Source organism: Rhinichthys klamathensis, unplaced genomic scaffold (genome assembly GCF_029890125.1).
Source record: "Rhinichthys klamathensis goyatoka isolate OS25496 unplaced genomic scaffold, OSU_Roscu_1.1 h1tg000177l_1, whole genome shotgun sequence".
NCBI lineage: Eukaryota > Metazoa > Chordata > Actinopteri > Cypriniformes > Leuciscidae > Rhinichthys > Rhinichthys klamathensis.
In genome coordinates, this window is record NW_026606706.1 from 1,516,752 (window position 1) to 1,535,190 (window position 18,439).

At 37.0% G+C, this 18,439-nt stretch overlaps 2 protein-coding genes across 6 annotated transcripts; one reads left to right on the top strand and one right to left on the bottom strand.

Moving 5' to 3' along the window:
• Positions 1-2,765: 2,765 nt before the first annotated feature.
• Positions 2,766-11,154, bottom strand: trim13 (tripartite motif containing 13). 5 transcript variants are annotated; one of them, XM_056260716.1, is made up of 3 exons: positions 11,055-11,154; positions 7,267-8,508; positions 2,766-2,939 (listed from the first exon to the last, which is right to left on the bottom strand). In XM_056260716.1, exons 1-2 carry the CDS (start codon positions 11,076-11,078, stop codon positions 7,288-7,290), a joined length of 1,245 nt encoding a protein of 414 aa, XP_056116691.1. In that variant the 5' UTR covers positions 11,079-11,154; the 3' UTR covers positions 2,766-2,939; positions 7,267-7,287. The 5 variants fall into 5 exon arrangements, with proteins under 5 accessions (XP_056116691.1, XP_056116689.1, XP_056116690.1 ...); XM_056260714.1 differs by having other exon boundaries at positions 2,766-2,942; XM_056260715.1 differs by lacking the exon at positions 2,766-2,939 and adding an exon at positions 6,217-6,579.
• Positions 10,532-14,417, top strand: spryd7b (SPRY domain containing 7b). Its single transcript, XM_056260737.1, has 5 exons — positions 10,532-10,701; positions 11,106-11,222; positions 11,718-11,884; positions 12,022-12,124; positions 13,587-14,417. The coding sequence occupies exons 1-5, from the start codon at positions 10,596-10,598 to the stop codon at positions 13,682-13,684; spliced, it is 591 nt and encodes a 196-aa protein (XP_056116712.1). The 5' UTR covers positions 10,532-10,595; the 3' UTR covers positions 13,685-14,417.
• Positions 14,418-18,439: the final 4,022 nt, after the last annotated feature.

Consider the following 18,439-nt stretch of genomic DNA (forward strand, 5'->3'; position numbering starts at 1 on the left):
TTGTCTGATAACTTGTGTGACTGATCTTTTTTTTTCTCCGTGATAAAAATGAATGTGGTCAGATGCTTCCTTTGAAGATACTAATTTATAATATCTTAGCATAAGGCTTGCTGTGTGTGTGAGAGAAAGAGAGAGAGTGGGGGAAGAGAAATGTGGGAGTTAGTGAAAGGAGTGGGGAAACGTTTTCTCACCAGTCTCTGTTTTTGTGTTACACGTGCATCTCTGATTCACATCTGAGATGCATGCATAATTTGTTTTTATTTTTCTAAAAAATATCTTGTGAATTTAAATAAGCTTTTTGAGACAGAAACTTATGCGAGGTATTAGATGTAAATTTCAGAAAGTTTCTGTCTTATAATTCATAGGCCAACAATAGTTTCAATCATTATTATTTGTTGCTTTGAAGGGTATTCATTTTAAGGGTGCATTTGAGGTTTAACTGACTTGAATAAAATACACACAATAATATTTTACACCTCACACACTGTAGTGTTCTCAGAGAAGACACACATCCACTCACATAGTTGACAGCAACTTTCTCACAGACACACTGTAACATTAACTATAGGTGTATCAATTTTATTTTATTTTTTAAAAGTAGGTGTTTGTTTTTAAAACTATTTAAGCATCTGGCTTTATGTTTTGATGCTGTCTGTTACATCAGATTATTAGAACTGTAGCTTCTAACGCAATGTCTGTATTTTGATGAATTTCTCGTCTTTTTTCCCAGTATTTGCCTAGTTGTGATGTCAGAAACCAGACAACAAATCAAGGTAATAACATCTATCTGCAATTTAATTTATGTGTTGTGTGTTAATTGTTTTAAGAAATCATGGGCTAAAACACATTTTTACAGCAACTAGGCAGTTCAGGTGTTATATACACCCAGTAGAGGACACTTTTAGCATTTGCCATTTATGTAGTTTAATTTATGCCATTAAGCCATTATGGTATTAAGGCTTAAAAATCCCCTTCAAGCAATGAAGTGGCTGCTTTAGATCTACACAGTGGTTGTTTGCATAAGTGAAGTGTAAAGCTTTTTTTTTTTTTAATTTAGTATTACTAGTCTCTTATGGTATTGAATTCACTCAGTTTTTCAGGCAGTGATGGGTTGGCTTTAGCTTTCAGATGCCAACTCTTGTTTAGAAGCAATTACAAGTTTGTTGTCAATATCAGGTCATAGGCTCTTATAGGCTACTCTAGCATTGGCCGTACAGTGTGAGAAAGGGTCTAGATGTCTTCCTGTCAGTCTTTGAGATCACAACTAGGCATTAGGTTTTGTTGGAGTGAAAAAAAAAACCCTGGCTAATTTTAGAAAATTCTTGTTTGTTTTCAAAATCTCTTACACTAGTTTTTTTTACATAATTAAAAAAAAAATTTCAGTGACTTCATCAGGAGCTAAACATTATATACAAATATTGTAGCATTATCACAATGGCTGTTTCTTGGCTGTGAATCCATGTTGGATCATTGACCCAAATTCCATTGATATGTTAGTCAGGTCGTAACCTTGGTGTCGGTGTTACAAGTCAATGCTCATAATGAACAGATGCTTCAGTTGATATTTGTTAGAATGAATATATTGTAATATAATAACAAACTGTTAGATTTTTTAAAAATATGTGATCAGTTCATTTCAATCGGTGTAGTTGGCTGCAAAATGGTGTGTTATTTAGTACTCTCACTTCAAATCTCACCCTTCTGCTGCTTCAGTTCATTCATCTATGCTGTTCCGAGTACATAGCCGGCTACAATTCTCCAATTTCTAATTAAAGTAGAATTTCATTCAAAACAATTATATTTTACTTTTAATAAATTCTAAGTCTTTAGAAAGCTTGTGTGTTAAAGAAAATACTTGGTTATTAATATTATGTGTTCGCCATTCTATTTCTGAATACATATATCTAATATTACTATCAGTACTTCAGAATAATTTAAAATTCAGATGGTAATGAGGTCTCACATCAACTCTGACTTGGTGAACATTAAAATTAGATTCTTATTTTTTAATCATAACTGTACATAAGGCACAGACCACAGTGATTGATTCATAAAGTAGAGATATCTTATTTAGCATAGTGGAGGCATAAGAGATGTATTCTGTTGTGGGACAGCACTTTGGGAAGCTGGTGGCAGGGCAGCTCCCGCTGTTGAAGATGACTACGAGGCAGGATGTTGTCAGTGCTGAATCACTATCTTGAAGGTTAAATCCAGTCTGGTCTAGAAGACAATATTACTAGTTGCTTGTTTCTTTTGATATAATTATTTTTTGACGAAGTAGCCAGAGGACAGGTTTTAGTATAATGCAGGAAATTTGCTGAGAGGTGTGTCCGCAATGATCTCCATAGAGTCCAGCCTGTAGAAAATCAGAACGATGTCGTGCAAATATATATAAAATTCTGATTACCATTTAAAACTCTTGCAATGCTTTATTTTCAGTCTCTTGTGCCTTGTCCCAAATTATAATAAAATGTAAATATGCCAAAACAACAATCCACTACAATCCACTGGGAATGATGATTATTTTAAAATACCCATAATCGTAACATTAGTACACATTTATAGGTGCCATTTTACTGAAGTGCAAAAATTCGGATTCAGTGTGCATCCATCTTTTAAAAGTATACATTAAACTTTATGTATGCTATTGTGTTAAGGTTTTTTTATTTAAAAAAAAATAGAAATGTACATAACAGGCATATATTAAATAAAGTAAAATAATAGTCTCAAGTATGTATTTCATTACCAAGTCCTGCTCACAAATGTAGCAATGCCATTTTTTTATTGTATGCAAATGGGTTGCAGGCAAACACGGTAGGAGACACTGAAATATTTTACTGCAAACTGACAGTATCACGTCCAGCTGCTGTGTGTATGTTCTCACTCAAGCGTCCTCCTCTCTTCTGTGTTTCAGATGGAGTCCTGGAATACCTCAAGCCCTGCTGAGAGAGAGAGAGAGAGAGAGGAGAGGAGTCACTCGCTCTGATTCTGGCAGTGCTTGGTCATGTTGCCGAGGGTGTGATTGAGAGAGAGGAACCCTCTCTAGGTGATGGTGTAGCAGCACAGAATGGTTTGTGGTGATACAGAGATGCAGGCCGTGATGTGCTGCAGCATCAATTCCTGGGACCTACGCAGCCGAAGGAGAGATTGCATGTGTGTGTGAATGCGTGTGTTGTCTTGCTTTAGCAGCATGTAAATATTGGAGTTACTCCTTGGCCAATGCCTCCAATATTGCTCGTGCTGCTGAAGCAAGAAGTCACCAAGCAGCAAATGCACGTCATCTTTCTATCACAGCTACCAGGGCCTAGCCGGTGCAGGTATGGCTGACTCACAGGTACAGAAATACCTTCATGGACTGAATCATCAATCCAACATAAAGTCAGGAGGACACTCGGCCTCACCGGAGTGAACTGAATGGTCAAAGGTAAAGACAGATGCAGAGTTTAGTTTAGTCTTTGGAAAGTGAGTTAAGTAGCTTTTTTTTTAAAATCAATGTTGCTTTTCCCCCCTTTATAATGTTCATGCACAAACATTTTTTAATGTTTACATTTTGTTTTCCTTTATGTAAAATATGTATCCTTTTTTGTTTCAATCGTTTGTTTCTTCATTAAATATTCCAATTTTATTTTCCTAAACGTGGTTGCATTTTTTTGTGTAAATGCAAACAAATATATATATATAAAAAAAAGGAAAAAACTGACCTGTGAATACTCATTTTGACTAGTTAGGGCACCGTTTGTCGATGTATCTGTTCAGCTTTTGTTTTTAACACTTTTTCACAGGGAACAACTGTTGTCAAATGAGATCTTTTTTTTTTTGTGGTCGCTTTTCTGCTCTGATGTGTTTCAATACTGTTGTAGAAATGTGTTTTGTTTCTGGTGGATGAACCCTAGCGTGACGTGTATTCATGTTTCTTTTAAAGTATTCCTCATTTCCGGTGACTACATTAAGCTAAAAAAAATGTGACTCCAATAGCCTTTTTTCCGATAATAACCAATAAGCAAGTTTTACACATTTATGTGGATTATTGCGATAGTTGCAATGTGCGAGATATTAACATGGAGGCAAATGTCTACAGTTTCGTGCTGGAGAGTTTACGCATGCGTAGCCCATTCTTATATAACATTAATATTAAAAAGCTTAACGCCCAACGGAATTTTGCCCAACGTGTCTGTGCCTATGGGCTATAAAATAATACTATAAAATGTTTGTGATTTTTGTAAAATATTGTATAAAGGCTTGTCACCCTGAAAAAATAAGAATGTAAAGAGCATTATCTCGCAACGCAGGTCTCAAAATGCCATTGAAATAATTTCCGCCATTTTATGAAATGAAATGTATAGGCCTAGGCCTATATTAAAAAAAAACTATAAGCAGGCTAAGTTATGTAACCACGATTTGATCGTGTCCTTGCCATATCCTTGTATTTTGGTTAATGATCATTTATTTATTAATTATTTTGCCGGGGTGAAAGTAGGCTATATAGGATAACTTTGGGGAGTTTTATAAGGGACCCTTTTATACGCAGAAATGCGTCTTTTTTGATAACTGAATGCTGCGTTTTCCTCTGATTTTATCACATCTTGTATCCTTGGCAATAAAGAAATGACGTTTTATTTTTTGTTTAATTGACCAGCACTTAAACCGTTGTTGCCTTTAACTAGTAACACGGCCACTTCTGACACATGTCGATTTAATCTTCTGACCCTTCGTTTTAGTCATATGATGCTTTTAGATCTGAACTAAAGCTGGTCAGCACAGCTGTGATAATAGGAACAGTGCACAGTTTCATAGAGCTGATTTTAATCTATTATTTGACTATGGCAAAACACATTTTAACAATTTAAACACTATTTTTTTTAAAAGTGCATCCACGATGCAGCTGCCTATAGGACGTAGCCTAGAATTGTTTTGATTATTTTTTTTTTTTACTAAACAAATCACGATTTGATTTGAGTACGGATTTGTAAGCGACGTATAGGCTATTTTATGAAATTTCTACGTTTTTGAATCAAATCCAAATTTACTATATGCGGTTTTCCCGCGTGTAGCCTACTTATTTATTTTTTACTTATTATTTAGGCCCATGTTTTATGCACGGGGAAGTCCTCTTATAAGATGTTCTCATATAGCATGGCCGTTAGAAATTATATTTAATTTGGATCTTTTATTTAATTTCTCCGCCAAAGAATAGGCTACACATGTTTGTTTTTTTGCTTAATTTTAATTGAGATTAGACTGATTTTACATGACCTGAATAGATGCAGTTACTGGTCAACGTGTGTTTAGATAGAAGGACCAAGGGGGAAAAAGTCCGTCTATTTTTCAAGTAGCCTATGTGAGTGTGTTTATGTCGGAGCGACTTGGTCCAGATAAATAATTTTACAGCTCGAAATTTTCTGTGCATACAGCTGCAGATCGTCACGCTTTAATTCTATAGACAAATGAATGAGACTGAAGTCTCAAATTCTATTACGGTCCTTTCAAGTGCCTTAAATGTTAGATGCAGGATTTTTTTTTTAGGTTAAAATATGGAATTTTAATAAAAATACAGCATGTATTTTATTTCTTTATGTTGCTTTCCCGACAACCATGCCACTTTTGCCTGGAGTTTTGAGACATAACTAACCTAAATGGTGATGTTCCCTGTTGCTGTATCATTTTTTCATCATGCAAGGTTGCTTTATTTCATGATGACATTTAAACGGTGAATATATTAATTCGTGTATCTGGTGTATTTCAGGTGTTTTTGTAAACGGAGACGTATAAAAAAGAAAGTTACTTGTTACTTGCTGCAAATAAAGTAATAAAACATATTTTGCTATATGTAGCCTACACAGTTAGGCTTCAAATAGCCTAGCAATTGCCGACGTAGGCTTTGCCATTCATTTCATTTGACAAAATGTAAAGAGAAATAAGCATAATGCTAGAACTAAATAGGTATATATACATATATGACGGGAAATTTATTTGGATATATATACAATTTTCAACTTTACAAAGAAAAACAGCAACATGCAAAGTATTTTTCAGTGCGTAGTCAGTTCCTAAAGAGGCGAGTATTGACCGAATTTAACAATTGAATCATTAGAAACATTAAACACAGGAAACCAGAACGTTTAAAGCAAAAAGAAATGGCACTTGTGTTGATGACTTTTTTCCTTAAAATAATATTGAAGTTAGGTCTACTGGTGCAAGATATGGTAGGGTAGGCAATGCGATAGAGTGAAGATGGTGTCATTATTATTAAGACACAATGGTTCATTCGCTTAAAAAAGAGAAAGAAAATCGAATAATTGAAATTATATAACACATAGCGCCATTTCAGAGTGAGCTTCCTATTGTCGGCAATGCATTCTGCATGGCTTCAGAAAATGTAGCCTATTTATTCATAAATTCGTTATTTAATTTACTTTTAGTTATGTAAGGTTGTATTTGGTAAAGTAGGTTAAAGTAGGAAATTTCACGTTTCATCCCCAATTCGCCTGGCAACAGTCGGCTAAATATATGTTCGGTGACGTGCGAAGGGCTCCAGTGGTGACGTCATATCAGAACAGTCGTCCGAGAATCTCAGGATTCCTGCTTATAAACAGTGGGAAAAAGGGGATGCCTTAAAAAAAAAAAAATTCTAAACAGTCCTGACTTTGTTCATTTTTGCACATCTCATGTCTCTCTTGGGTGAAATTGTACACATTAAAGACATTGATGAGCTCTAGTCTTTGAATAAAGTTAAACCAACAACAAAACAAACATAGCAGGATACAAGTTCATTCTAAGTAAACATTATAAACGAATCCTGTCCTGGTGTGAGTCTGACATTGTTACGTAACGTTTAACCTTGAGTATGTAAATAACTCGCACACAGAAGATAAAATATTTCAATGCACTTTCGGAATAAGTGTTCCTCTTCTTTAGTTAACTTCCAAAACGGTATAATTTATTCAATCAAGCTGTCTGCTTGTATTCGAGATGAACTTGTGGAGATGAACTATTTAGCTCTATATAATTTAAATGAATAGGGATTTTTTTTTTTATTTAAGATTTGGGAATGTTGTTAGTACCCTATACCACGATCCATCCACACTTGTATTTTTTTTTTTTTTTTTTTTTTTTTTTTTAAACCGACAGACAAAATCAGTGCAATTTTATAGCACACAAAAATGCTAGTTATGTTTTGTTACAAATTCAAAAACAGACACGAACTAAATTTATCCAATGCTTCAAATCTACGGGATTGGCACAATGTAGTAGTACATAAAAAAGTACCTAAGGAATGGAGTTATAAAATCAGCTGATGAAATCAGATGTCGTGTTTATCAGGTCCAAGATACAGTTCCGACACATCTCAGTTATTAGTGTGCAGATCTCAGCCGCTTCTGTCCAGCAGAACCCGAGCCAGCGCACGATCTCTCCAGGACCGGGCAGAGAAAAGCCACTGAGTGCGACCACCTTATCCTGGAAGCTCAAAGCGAGGCAGTCCGATGGGAGAAAGTTCAGCGCGGGGAGACACGCACATATAACCAGAACAACTCTCCACATCACACGGGAGAAGCGCGGAGCGGCAGCAGGGGGCAGCGAAGACAGGTACGCGCTGCTCTCGTAGGGGGCGCACAGCTTGTCCACTTCTCCAAGACGCACCCGGTCCCATTCCTTAACATCGAAGCTCTGCAGGCCAAGCAAACCCACGTCCACGTCAGTCCGCGATGGCAGTGGCGTTCCCCGAATGACGCGCAGCTTTTCTCTGAAGTCCTGCATCTGCTGGAGGAAAGTGAGCGGGTCGGAGAGCGAACGGAAGGATTCGGCGATGTTGAGCGCGCGCCGCTGCTCCTCGAGCGCCGAGCGCAGCTGGTTGATCTCGGGGTCAAAGGTCTGCATGACCGCGAGCTTCAGAGTCTCCAAGTCCGAGAGAATCTCGCTCCGTTTGTGGTCCAGCGTGCGCAGAAGTTTGTCAAAGTACTCTGAGACTCGATCCGCATCCCGCGAGACCCTCTCCAGCGCTTTCTTCTTAGCTCCCTCTAACGATTCCAGGCACGAATGCACCTCCGCGCCCCTCCAGCCCTCCACAACGCGAAACAAGTCCTCAAACGCGAGCTTCTCGCGTTCGTACGCCTCCTCCAGCGCGCAAAACTTGTGTCCTTTATGATCACCTGTCGTGGCGCAAAAACCACAGATGAGCTTCAGATCCGTGGCGCAGAAGATATTGAGCGGTTGTCCGCTGTGAGCTCGACAGAGAGACATCCTCGGCATCACTCGAATCCTGTTGTACTTCTCCACGATGCCACGCAATGAGTAATTAACTTGCAAGCTCGCGATGCCGTTGTGCACGGTTTCCTTTCGACAGGTCGGACATTTGAACGGGGGTCTCCATGCAGGGCTCCGGTTACCGTCCAGGATGCCCTCGAGACACTTCTTGCAGAAGCTGTGAGAGCACGGTAGAACACGCGGGTCCTCGAAAAGACAGCAGCATATTGGACATGTGAGGTCCTCTTCTAAGAGCTCCATCGTATCCTAAAGAGGAAAGAGACATCAATATGAAAGCTTGTCGGGGGCATGACACATCAATACAACTCTCATCATAGCAAGCTTCTCTCTCGTGCTTCTCACACCGATTGTGAAGTCTAGAGCACTTAGTGCTGTCCAGTGTAATTTTTGACACTATCTACATTACGCGCAATAAGCAAAGATATTCACAAACAAGTAGGCTATTTTTTATGCATCGAAAAATGTTTTTATATTGCGAGAATGCGTTATGAGTCTACATAGAATAAATAATGGAACATAACTAGCTTCAGTCAACATTTTACAGTGCGATTCTGTGAAGAGGCACAGCAGGTTAACCAAATATAGTAGTTCAGATTGCCTGATGATGAAGACTCCTGAGTGCACCAGTACTTCATTTTAATTGCCCGCGTGAGAACTTTCGTGCAGGAATATCCGAGGACCTGTCCAACAAACTTCAAGGAATTGATTTGGGAAAAAAAAAATATCCCAGCCGTCGATTTGTCAAACTGTTTCTCGGTATGCCCGGGTCCGGTTGTCAAGGTATTACTGTTGTTGAGGCAGATTTTGCTGGCAGAAAGCACCAGCAATTGGATCAGAAGTGCACTAGCTGCATAGGCAGTGTGCAACGCAATCATGGCTCTTGTTGCTGTGCAGACTTCGCCCTTTCCAATTGGGAAATTTTAACTAGTTCAGGTCAAGTCAGTATGGCCAGGCAATTAAAACTAATGCGCACAGACAGCTATTGTACAGTGATTCTAAAGTTAAACATTTCAATGCCACATTCAGCATAATATCCGCGTAGCATTGTATTTGCCGACTCGGGTAGTTGAACACGTTTTGTGCGGTGAGAAATAAATGCAGAGGATCCCTTCATTCTTGGATGGTGTTGTTGCGGGGGAGCGCTCACTCTCTCCTAGATCAGCGTTTCTTTACAGATTACGTCAATACTTGCGTTCCCCATCATCTACCCGCATAGACGCATAATTCATCTATTCAGTGAACTACAATAACTACGTGGTTTTCATTTACAACTAGTCATGGTTTACAGACACAAACAACCAAAAAGCACGTCCGTATTTCCTGCCCCAATGATGATTCTTCTCGCCACTTTGGTCGCATATGCCCGTGCCATGTGTCAGGGTCTTGACGCATCGATAACCAATCGCTACCGAGTCACGTGTCAAAATATTTTGACCTCGATTTTTCTTCCCCTGTTTCCATGCCATCAGGAAGAGAACGGCGTCCGAGGCGCAGCGCTCATTGGTCGAATCAGGGATGAGAGCGCGTGCAGTGACGTAATTGGCCACGAGAGGGCGAGAGAACCACAAATGTGATAACGCTAGAGGGGATTTTTAAAATTGTTTTTATGTATTGTATATTAATTCGGTAATAAAATAAACCAAAATCCACAAGGGGGGCACATACACTTAAAAAAGCAAACAATTCATCCCAATCCATTTCAATAATATGATATGGCGTGTTCTCAAAGCTTTTCTGGTCAGTTGGATGTTTTGGTTTTGAACTTTAAGCACATTGCCTTGATTGTGATATTTACCTATTACACAAATAATTTAAGTATTATAAAAAATTAAGTATTCTCTAACTCTTGGTAGAATGTGGGATTTAATCTGGTGGAGTTTAGCGGTCAAAATAATAATTCTCCAATTTGCCTCAGTGTGTATTTTCCATTCAATGACTATTAAAGTTTCTCAATGTGATTATTTGGATGTAAATTATTTTCCAGACCGACGGTAAAGCGTCAGGAGTTATCTGATACTTTTCTCTGCGCTGGTCAGGATGGGGCATTTTCTGTCGTTTTTGATTACTGCACAACAAAATATATATATATTATATATATATTATGTATATTTCCGTGCAAAAATCTGCTACAACTCCAAATTTAAATATTGTTATTAGTGTAAAATGGTTTAATAATACAACTGTTTTGAATGTGGTCCAAAGGAGTCGGTAAGCGCCCCCTTGAGGTGGTTAACGAGAAAAACACCAGCCGTCGACAATGATTTTTCCATGAGAGCTCGTGCGCTCTTGAGTTTGACGTGTGTAACTGCACTTCCGGCGACCTCAGCGCTAGAATGGCTGCAGTTTTTACGTGTTGTTTGGGCTGCTGCGGGGATGGCGGACCGGGTCACGCTCCCCTCAAAGATATGCCCACCGTACAGCTAGACACGCATCACATGGGTAAGAGGTCATTTCCACTGCTCAGCGGGGTCACAAAATTTACCAAATTAATTTTAACACGAAGAGAGGTGTCAAGCTAACAGATAATGCTATATCTTAAAAACAAAGGTTAGAACACAAAGTAACTATTGCCATCACTGTTTTTAATCAAACAGTATGTTTTCTATGTAATAATATCTAATCAATCATGTCAAGTAGTCCTAACTACTCTGGATCAGATGCTAGTTGCTAGTACACAGCTGCCAGATCCAGTGTCTAATTTGATTGCATTTCAATTGAGTGAATCCAGGACGTGAGGTTCAATTCAGACTCGTTTTTTGCCGATATCTCTGAAAACGTTTTGAAATACATACCTTGTGCTGTAGCAGTGTGGGCATGAGAGTTTGCTCGGCCTTTTTTCCCAGGGACGGATGTGGTCATAGTGAAAAGTGGGAGGCGGATCTGTGGAACTGGAGCCTGCCTCGCCAACGCCCCTCTACACCAGAACAAGAGCTATTTTGAGTTCAAGATCCAGTCCACGGGTGAGTGCCCTTTTGGTCAGAAATGAATCATGTGTAATCATGGCTTCAGATAATCCGGTTTTTAATATTTTGCTAATTATTGTGCAAACACTGTAGTAATTTGTAGCTGTCAGACAGATCTATTTGTTGTTTTAAAGTGGAATGTTGTTGAGTGTGTAGCTATGAAGTGGATTCTGACCAAAAAAAGTTGTTTAGCTTTATAAGTGAGCAAGATTTCACCTTAATTTAAAAGTTAATTTATGTACCACATATGTCAAAAATGTGACCAAATTCAAAAGAAAAACATATTTGCAAAAAGAAAAAGAAACATATATATATATATATATATATATATAAAAGTAACCTATTATTGGGACCCTTAGATTTGTTTTGCATTGTGACATTAATTTTAGTACAATTTTACCTCCCAAATCTCTGTATTATTGGTCTTTAGATGGGTATGTATAGCTTTAGATATCTGTGGGCTATGAACTTTTGCTGATGTTTGCGATGCAGGTGTTTGGGGGATCGGTGTGGCCACTCAGAAGGTGAATTTGAACCAGGTGCCACTGGGTCAAGACAGCCACAGTTTGGTACTTAGACATGATGGCTCCATATACCACAACAACGAGGAGAAGAACCGTTTACCTGCCAACAGCCTGCCTCAGGAGGGGGATATAGTGGTACATTTTTACTTCTTTGGTGTGTTGGTTACATTCTAGATTGTGATAAATAGCTAAATTGTGGAATACTACTAGTATATACTGTAGAAGACATATTGCTCGTGGTCATAAGTGTGTGTGTGTGTGTCTGTTTTTAGGGCCTGACCTATGATCATGTGGAACTGAACCTGTACTTAAATGGAAAGAGCATGCACTGTCCAGCCTCAGGTATTCGAGGGACTGTGTTCCCCATAGTTTATGGTGAGTTGTGTATTGTTTCTTTATCAATGACAGATACAGGACATCACATTTTTTTTTTGGTATAGGAATTTCATGGTCATTATTGGAGCAAGTAGTTGATTTATTTGGTGGCCATTTTGGTAAGGGATTGAAAGATGTTACCTACCACCCTCAGATTTTAAAACTGCCATAGTATCTTATGTCATCAACAAATGGCAAAAAGAATGGGATCAGTGTACAAACAACAAACTTTTAACCCTACTGTGGGTAAAAGCATCTTTATTTTTAACATTTGCTGGGATCAGATCATATATACACAATGCCAAATAGGGCATTCCATAATCACACATACAAGTCCTTTATATCAAGTGAAAATCTATGCATTTTAATTTTTATATTAAGAAGCATAGCGGTGGTCCAATCTCTTATTTTATTAAATTATTCTGGCTTGAGTTCTCTTAGGAAATATATTACTCAGATTACTCAATGTTACTCAATTTATTTTTAACAGGGTCAACCCTGAATTCATTTTAGAGTTTTTATCTTAAGCAAATTTTAAAAACCTTTTAAGCAAAAAAAAAAAAAGTTTTATTGCTTTAAAAAAAAAATAGTATTAACATTGCCAAGGAAGCCGGGATGGGGTTAAAACACCAATCAAATGCCAAGATTACATTTCAGTAATAATACTGAAGTTGAAATGTTACATATAAATTAAATAATATTGCTATAGTTTCATTAATTTGTATATAATACTTTTCAACTCTTTAATAAAATCTGAATTTTGATATTATTTATTTCCAGTTATTTATTTCTTTAGTTCCAGTCATGCTAAAAACTAGTTTTCAGGCTAGTCCAGCTAAAGAAATAACATTTCAAAGCAAAATGCAATGCCTTTTCCAAAAAATTAATTAGCTCTTTTAATTCAAAACTGGGTCACTTCCCAGAGTGTTGCAATTTAGCATTTTCCTATCAGTGTCCCTTTTCTATTGTGCAAATGAATGGGAGGTAATCTTTTACTCACCCTCATGTCTTTCCAAATCTTTAAGACTCTTCTGTGGAGCACAAAAGTCAATGAGCTCCAATGTTTGGTTCCCAATGTTCTTCAAAATATCTTCTTTTCTGCAGAAGAAAGTCTTGCAGGTTTAGAACTACATTAGGGCTGAGTAATGATGACAGAATTTTTGGGGTGAATGATCTCTTTAAGGTAAAAAAAAGATATATTAAAAGCTTTCATAATGTCCAAATGGCTCTTGATTATTGAAGGAACATTTAAAACAATAATTATTAATAATACATTTCAAATAAACGTAATGTGCTGTTAATTTGCTGTATCTTTCAGTAGAAGTTTTCAAGGGATGAGAAAAATAGATTTTTCATGATTTATGATCTGCTGTTTGCAGAGACGAGCTGTCATGAAATGTTTTTTTGCCATTCATATGATGAACTAACATTATATTGATGTTTGTAATCTGTTCTCTCTCAGTGGATGACAGTGCCATCATAGACTGCCAGTTCAGTGATTTCTACCATACTCCACCTGAAGGCTTTGAAAAGATTCTGTTTGAACAGCAGATCTTTTGAATCGTCAGCTACGTGTGCAGACACACATAGTGTGAAGTTGAACTGTGTGTGGCAGTACGTGCTGCTTATGTTCTCTTTCAATGTTGCTTCTGCCTTTGCTGTTACTACTGCTGCTCTTGTCCATTTGGAGGTCAAACCAGGCTTTATTTCTATGTGTGTGTGTGAGAGAGAGAGAGTTTGTACACGCACAAATGAGAGCGAATCTACAACACTTTACATAAGCACTGAAGACACTTACTGATATCTACTTTCTGTAGTGGGCGATATTGATAAACTGAGCTTATACTTTTATTTCATGACAATGCAAATGAATTAGCAGCTGATCACTTTTTGTTCTTATTTTGTATGTTTATTTGATTTGATTTATGTATAAATTATTGTTGACTTTCTCTATCTACACATATCAGCTTTCTTGAATGAACCAATTGTATTTGCACTAGTTATGTGTGGTTGAAAATCAAAACAAACCTCTCTTGTTAAAATATATGATCAGAAACAGTTCGATAGGTTTTTGATGCGTCTGTTACTGTCATTTGCCTTTCATCTGAACTAGGCGTGTGTGTTTTCTTCATATTGATAGATTGCTAACAATAGCAATTTTCAATATTTTCCACAGTGTATTTTATCACTTTACCTCTATGATCTCTATTGCACTTAATATTAAATAAGTGACTTTGGCTGGGCAGGCTCCAGAGTGATAAATAACCTCTACAATGTTTAAGACTAGCATGAATCTGTTTAACATGGCCAGTTCTGATGCATTAGCAGATATCTTACCAAAACCCTTCGAATGTGTTAGACTGAAGATTCACCAAAACATTTATTTTTGTCTCGGATGTATTTTCCTTCAATGATATTGCGCTTGACCCCAGTTATTCACATATTTACAGCAACATTAATTACAAATATTAACAACATTTTGCTGGTTACAGCAGAAATGTTATTCTACAAAAGAATGTTATCTACTCATAACACTAAACCACTCTTAATCACACATTGATTTTATTCAAATAATGAACGTGAACAAAATGGCCATGCAGTTACCCAAAGGCAATGTGCTTTTCTGAAAACGTTGTGTCCTGTAGTAATCTTTTTTTTTTTGGTCCCAAACAAAGCTTGAATTCTCTCTGTACACTGTGTCTTATGGTACATTCCACAAGTGCTGTATTTAATACAATTAAATATTCTGTATCTGTGTCATAGTGTGAAATGAGGACAGTCACCTATGACCATTTAAAATGTCAACAACGTACCAAGCACGTCTGCAAAAATAAAGTGTTCTATTTAGCTAAAATCGAAAATGCGTCTCTAGATCTTTCATTGTTAACTAGGAATAATGTGGGTTAGTTGTAAACATTATGTGTGTGTGTGTATATAATAAAAAAGTAGCCCCTTAATTTTGATGTGTTTTACTCATATGCCACACTACCATTTAGCATCATCCAGAAATATTATACCTAACAGGGATGAGTGAGTAACTCTTTGTAAACCCCCCAGAGCAGACGCTTTTTATTGTTCCTATTGTCTTGATTTCTCAGCTGGTCTAGACATTAGTAATGACAGACAGGAGGGGGTTCAGTGAATATTTTGAAAAAGACAAAAAAAGCATCTTTAAAGATCTTTCATCCTACTATTTTCAAGTGTGTACTGCTTTGATGGTTCAAAAATTGAGTAAAACTAGAGATAAAGGCAGCATTTTATAATAACTTATGAATAAATAACACATTACATTATGTAATCTACATATATACATTCATAACATTCAAATAAATGTCATGAAACTACTTGAAATATCTCATTATTGAACTGTTCATATTTGAATGTACATAAACATATACAGTATATGTGTTGTTTTTTACACAAGTATTATTTTTAGACCAAAATAGTTGTTAAGTTAATTAGCTAAAACACCGTTTAGACAAAGTTTGGATTAAACTGGCAAAATGCTGTTGGAAGATCAATGAGCTGATTTTTTTTTTTTTTGGTAAGCCTTTTAAAGCTTTTGAGATGAGTGTCTGCTGCCACCTAGTGTCTATGGATATTTGGGAATGAAGTGTCTTTCCTCTTATAAAGCTACAGATGAGCAGGCCAAAGTCTCACTACCAAAGTCAAAACACTCAAGACAAAAAAGAAACAGCGTATCTGTACAACAGACAAATACTGCTCACTTCTCTTTAAAAGTGTCAAAAGCCATGTTTTAAAATACAATGCAGGAACTGTGAAGAACGTTTCTTACTGTCAGAGGTGGACAGTAACAAAGGGCATTTACTTGAGTACTGTACTTAAGTACACTTTTTGAGTATCTGTACTGTACTTGAGTATTATTTTTTCTGGAAACTTTTTTACTTTAACTTCACTACATTTGAAAGACAAATATCGTACTTTTTACTCCACTACATTTCGTTCAAGGTCCTTGAGTAGAAAGTAGTAACGTTAGTCAGAGGATGTTTTTGGTTGCAGGGGTTGGAAATGAAAGTCGGGTTGACGTCAGAACCCGACGTCGGATAGACGTTGGAAATTAAAGTCGGGTTGGAAATGATAGTCGGGTTGATGTCAGAACCCGACTGATGTCGGTTTCTGACGTCAACCCGATTTTAATTTTCAACTACAATACAACGTCTGTCCAACGTTGGAGATTAAGTCAATCTGACGTTGGATTCTGACATCAAACTGATTTTCATTTTTAACGTTGGGTTTGGTCTTCTAAATGCGACTTTTGTCATTGTTTTGGAGCACATTAGCTTATAACAGTAAGGCTAACATATCTATCAATAAATTACAGGAACGTCTGTCTGTTAATCAAATATCTCTCGAACCGTTAGTCCGATGGATTTCAAACTTGACGGGTGTCTTGCTACGGGCATGAGTAAGTGCAGTGCCGAGTTTGACGTTGTTTGGATTAGAAATGCAAAAGATATCGTTAAATATATCGGTAAAAGAAGCACACATTGAAGTTGTGGTTTAAAAACAAACATTCTGACATTAGAGAGAGTTGTGGTTTAAAAATAAACACTGTCAGCTAAACATTAAAGGACAACTCCGGCGCAAAATGAACCTTTGGTCTAATAACACATTGGTACCTGTCATCCGTTCTCTGAGATTTGTTTTCATGATAATCGAATGTAAAGAGTTTTATCTCTAAAAACTGTTTAGCGTATAACGCTAGTATATAGGGCATAGAGTAATGAAAATTAATCGCTAATACTAACAAGGCTCAAAATAGCCCCACACTAACACGGTAACATAATGAGGGTCCCTACATGCAAACCGAAGCATTGAGGGACCCTCATTATGTTACCGTGTTAGTGTGGGGCTATTTTGAGTCTTGTTAGTGGTATAAACTAGCGATTTTTATTTTTTATTACTCTATGCCCTATACTAGCGTTATACGCTAAACAGTTTTTAGAGATAAAACTCTTTACATTCGATTATCATGAAAACAAATCTCAGAGAACGGTTGACTACTTACCAATGTGTTATTAGACCAAAGGTTCATTTTGCGCTGGAGTTGTCCTTTAAGTCAGCTACACTGTTTACTTCTGAATATTGTGGTTATTCAGAAGTAGTTAGTTGTCAGTAGTTAATATATAGTTAAATTTTGCATACTGTATGTCAGTATCAGTATTTGCTTTCAACCATGCACATATAAAATGTCACTGAACTTTTGCTGTGTAATTGTAACAATGAGCACTCAAACACACCAAACTAACAATTACTAAAAACACACAAAAACTGATGTTGCACATACATACTGTCAAATCGATTAATCGCGATTAAAAAATATATACAGTACACACACACGTATAATATACAGGTTATATAAATAATATAGCCTATACACAGACACACATACATCCATCTATAATTTTACAGAAACGTCTGTCTGTGTGTCTGTTATTCCTATATCTCGATAAAAGAAGCACACATAGAAGATGTTTAGATGATGTTTAGAAGGTTGTGGTTTAAAAATAAACATTCTGACATTAGAGAGAGTTGTGGTTTAAAAATAAACATTCTGTCAGCTAAACATTAAGTCAGCTACACTGTTTACTTCTGAAGTAAAAAAGTAGCGATTCTTTTTGAGGTTGTTATTATACATTTATGTAAGGGTTAATGCCCGACGAGGTGTCTATTGTCAGGTATTAATGGACTACGGCGAGGCGTGAACCGTCCGACGCGCAGCGGTTGCCTCCGCCGAAGTCCATTAATACCTGACAAGGGCATTAACCCGCTTATACCATGGTCACTTGCCAAATAACACATTTTTAAAACATTAGTTTATATTTTAATTAGTTTTACAATCGAAATCTAAAGTTTTTACAAACAATAACTTGGTTTCCCTGGTTACGCCTGACGGTTTATTTAGCAACCGGAGACATACGCCTTCAGAACCCTTCAGTTTAGCTAACTTACAAGCCAGAAAGTTAACTTATTTTATGTCAAATTCTCCAAAAAGGTTAAAAGAAATAACGAAGTCGCTCGTTGTATTAGTAGGCTATGTATAACGGCTAACTAGATGTTTGTTTTGATACAATAAATTGTAAACGGATACTTTGACTGCCTGTTGCTATGGTTACTCACAGCTGATGTAGCCAGCGCATTTATTTATTAATTTCGAACGGTAAACAGTCAGTTTCACCAGAACTCCTTTACTAGGTGTCCTCTATCACTTTTTAATGGACACCCTGCAGCCAATCAGAATCGAGTATTCACCCAGACCATGGTATAATACAATGTAATTATAAGTTTATTACA

Excerpts from the sequence above, each read along its gene's own strand:
- trim13 (XM_056260716.1), bottom strand. The coding sequence starts at position 11,078 with ATGCCCACACTGCTACAGCACAAG. Across the intron at positions 8,509-11,054 it reads CCACACTGCTACAGCACAAG|GATACGATGGAGCTCTTAGA; the intron begins GTATGTATTTCA and ends TTTCCTCTTTAG.
- spryd7b (XM_056260737.1), top strand. The coding sequence starts at position 10,596 with ATGGCTGCAGTTTTTACGTGTTGTTTGGGCTGCTGCGGGGATGGCGGA. Across the intron at positions 10,702-11,105 it reads GCTAGACACGCATCACATGG|GGACGGATGTGGTCATAGTG; the intron begins GTAAGAGGTCAT and ends CTTTTTTCCCAG. Across the intron at positions 11,223-11,717 it reads GTTCAAGATCCAGTCCACGG|GTGTTTGGGGGATCGGTGTG; the intron begins GTGAGTGCCCTT and ends TTTGCGATGCAG.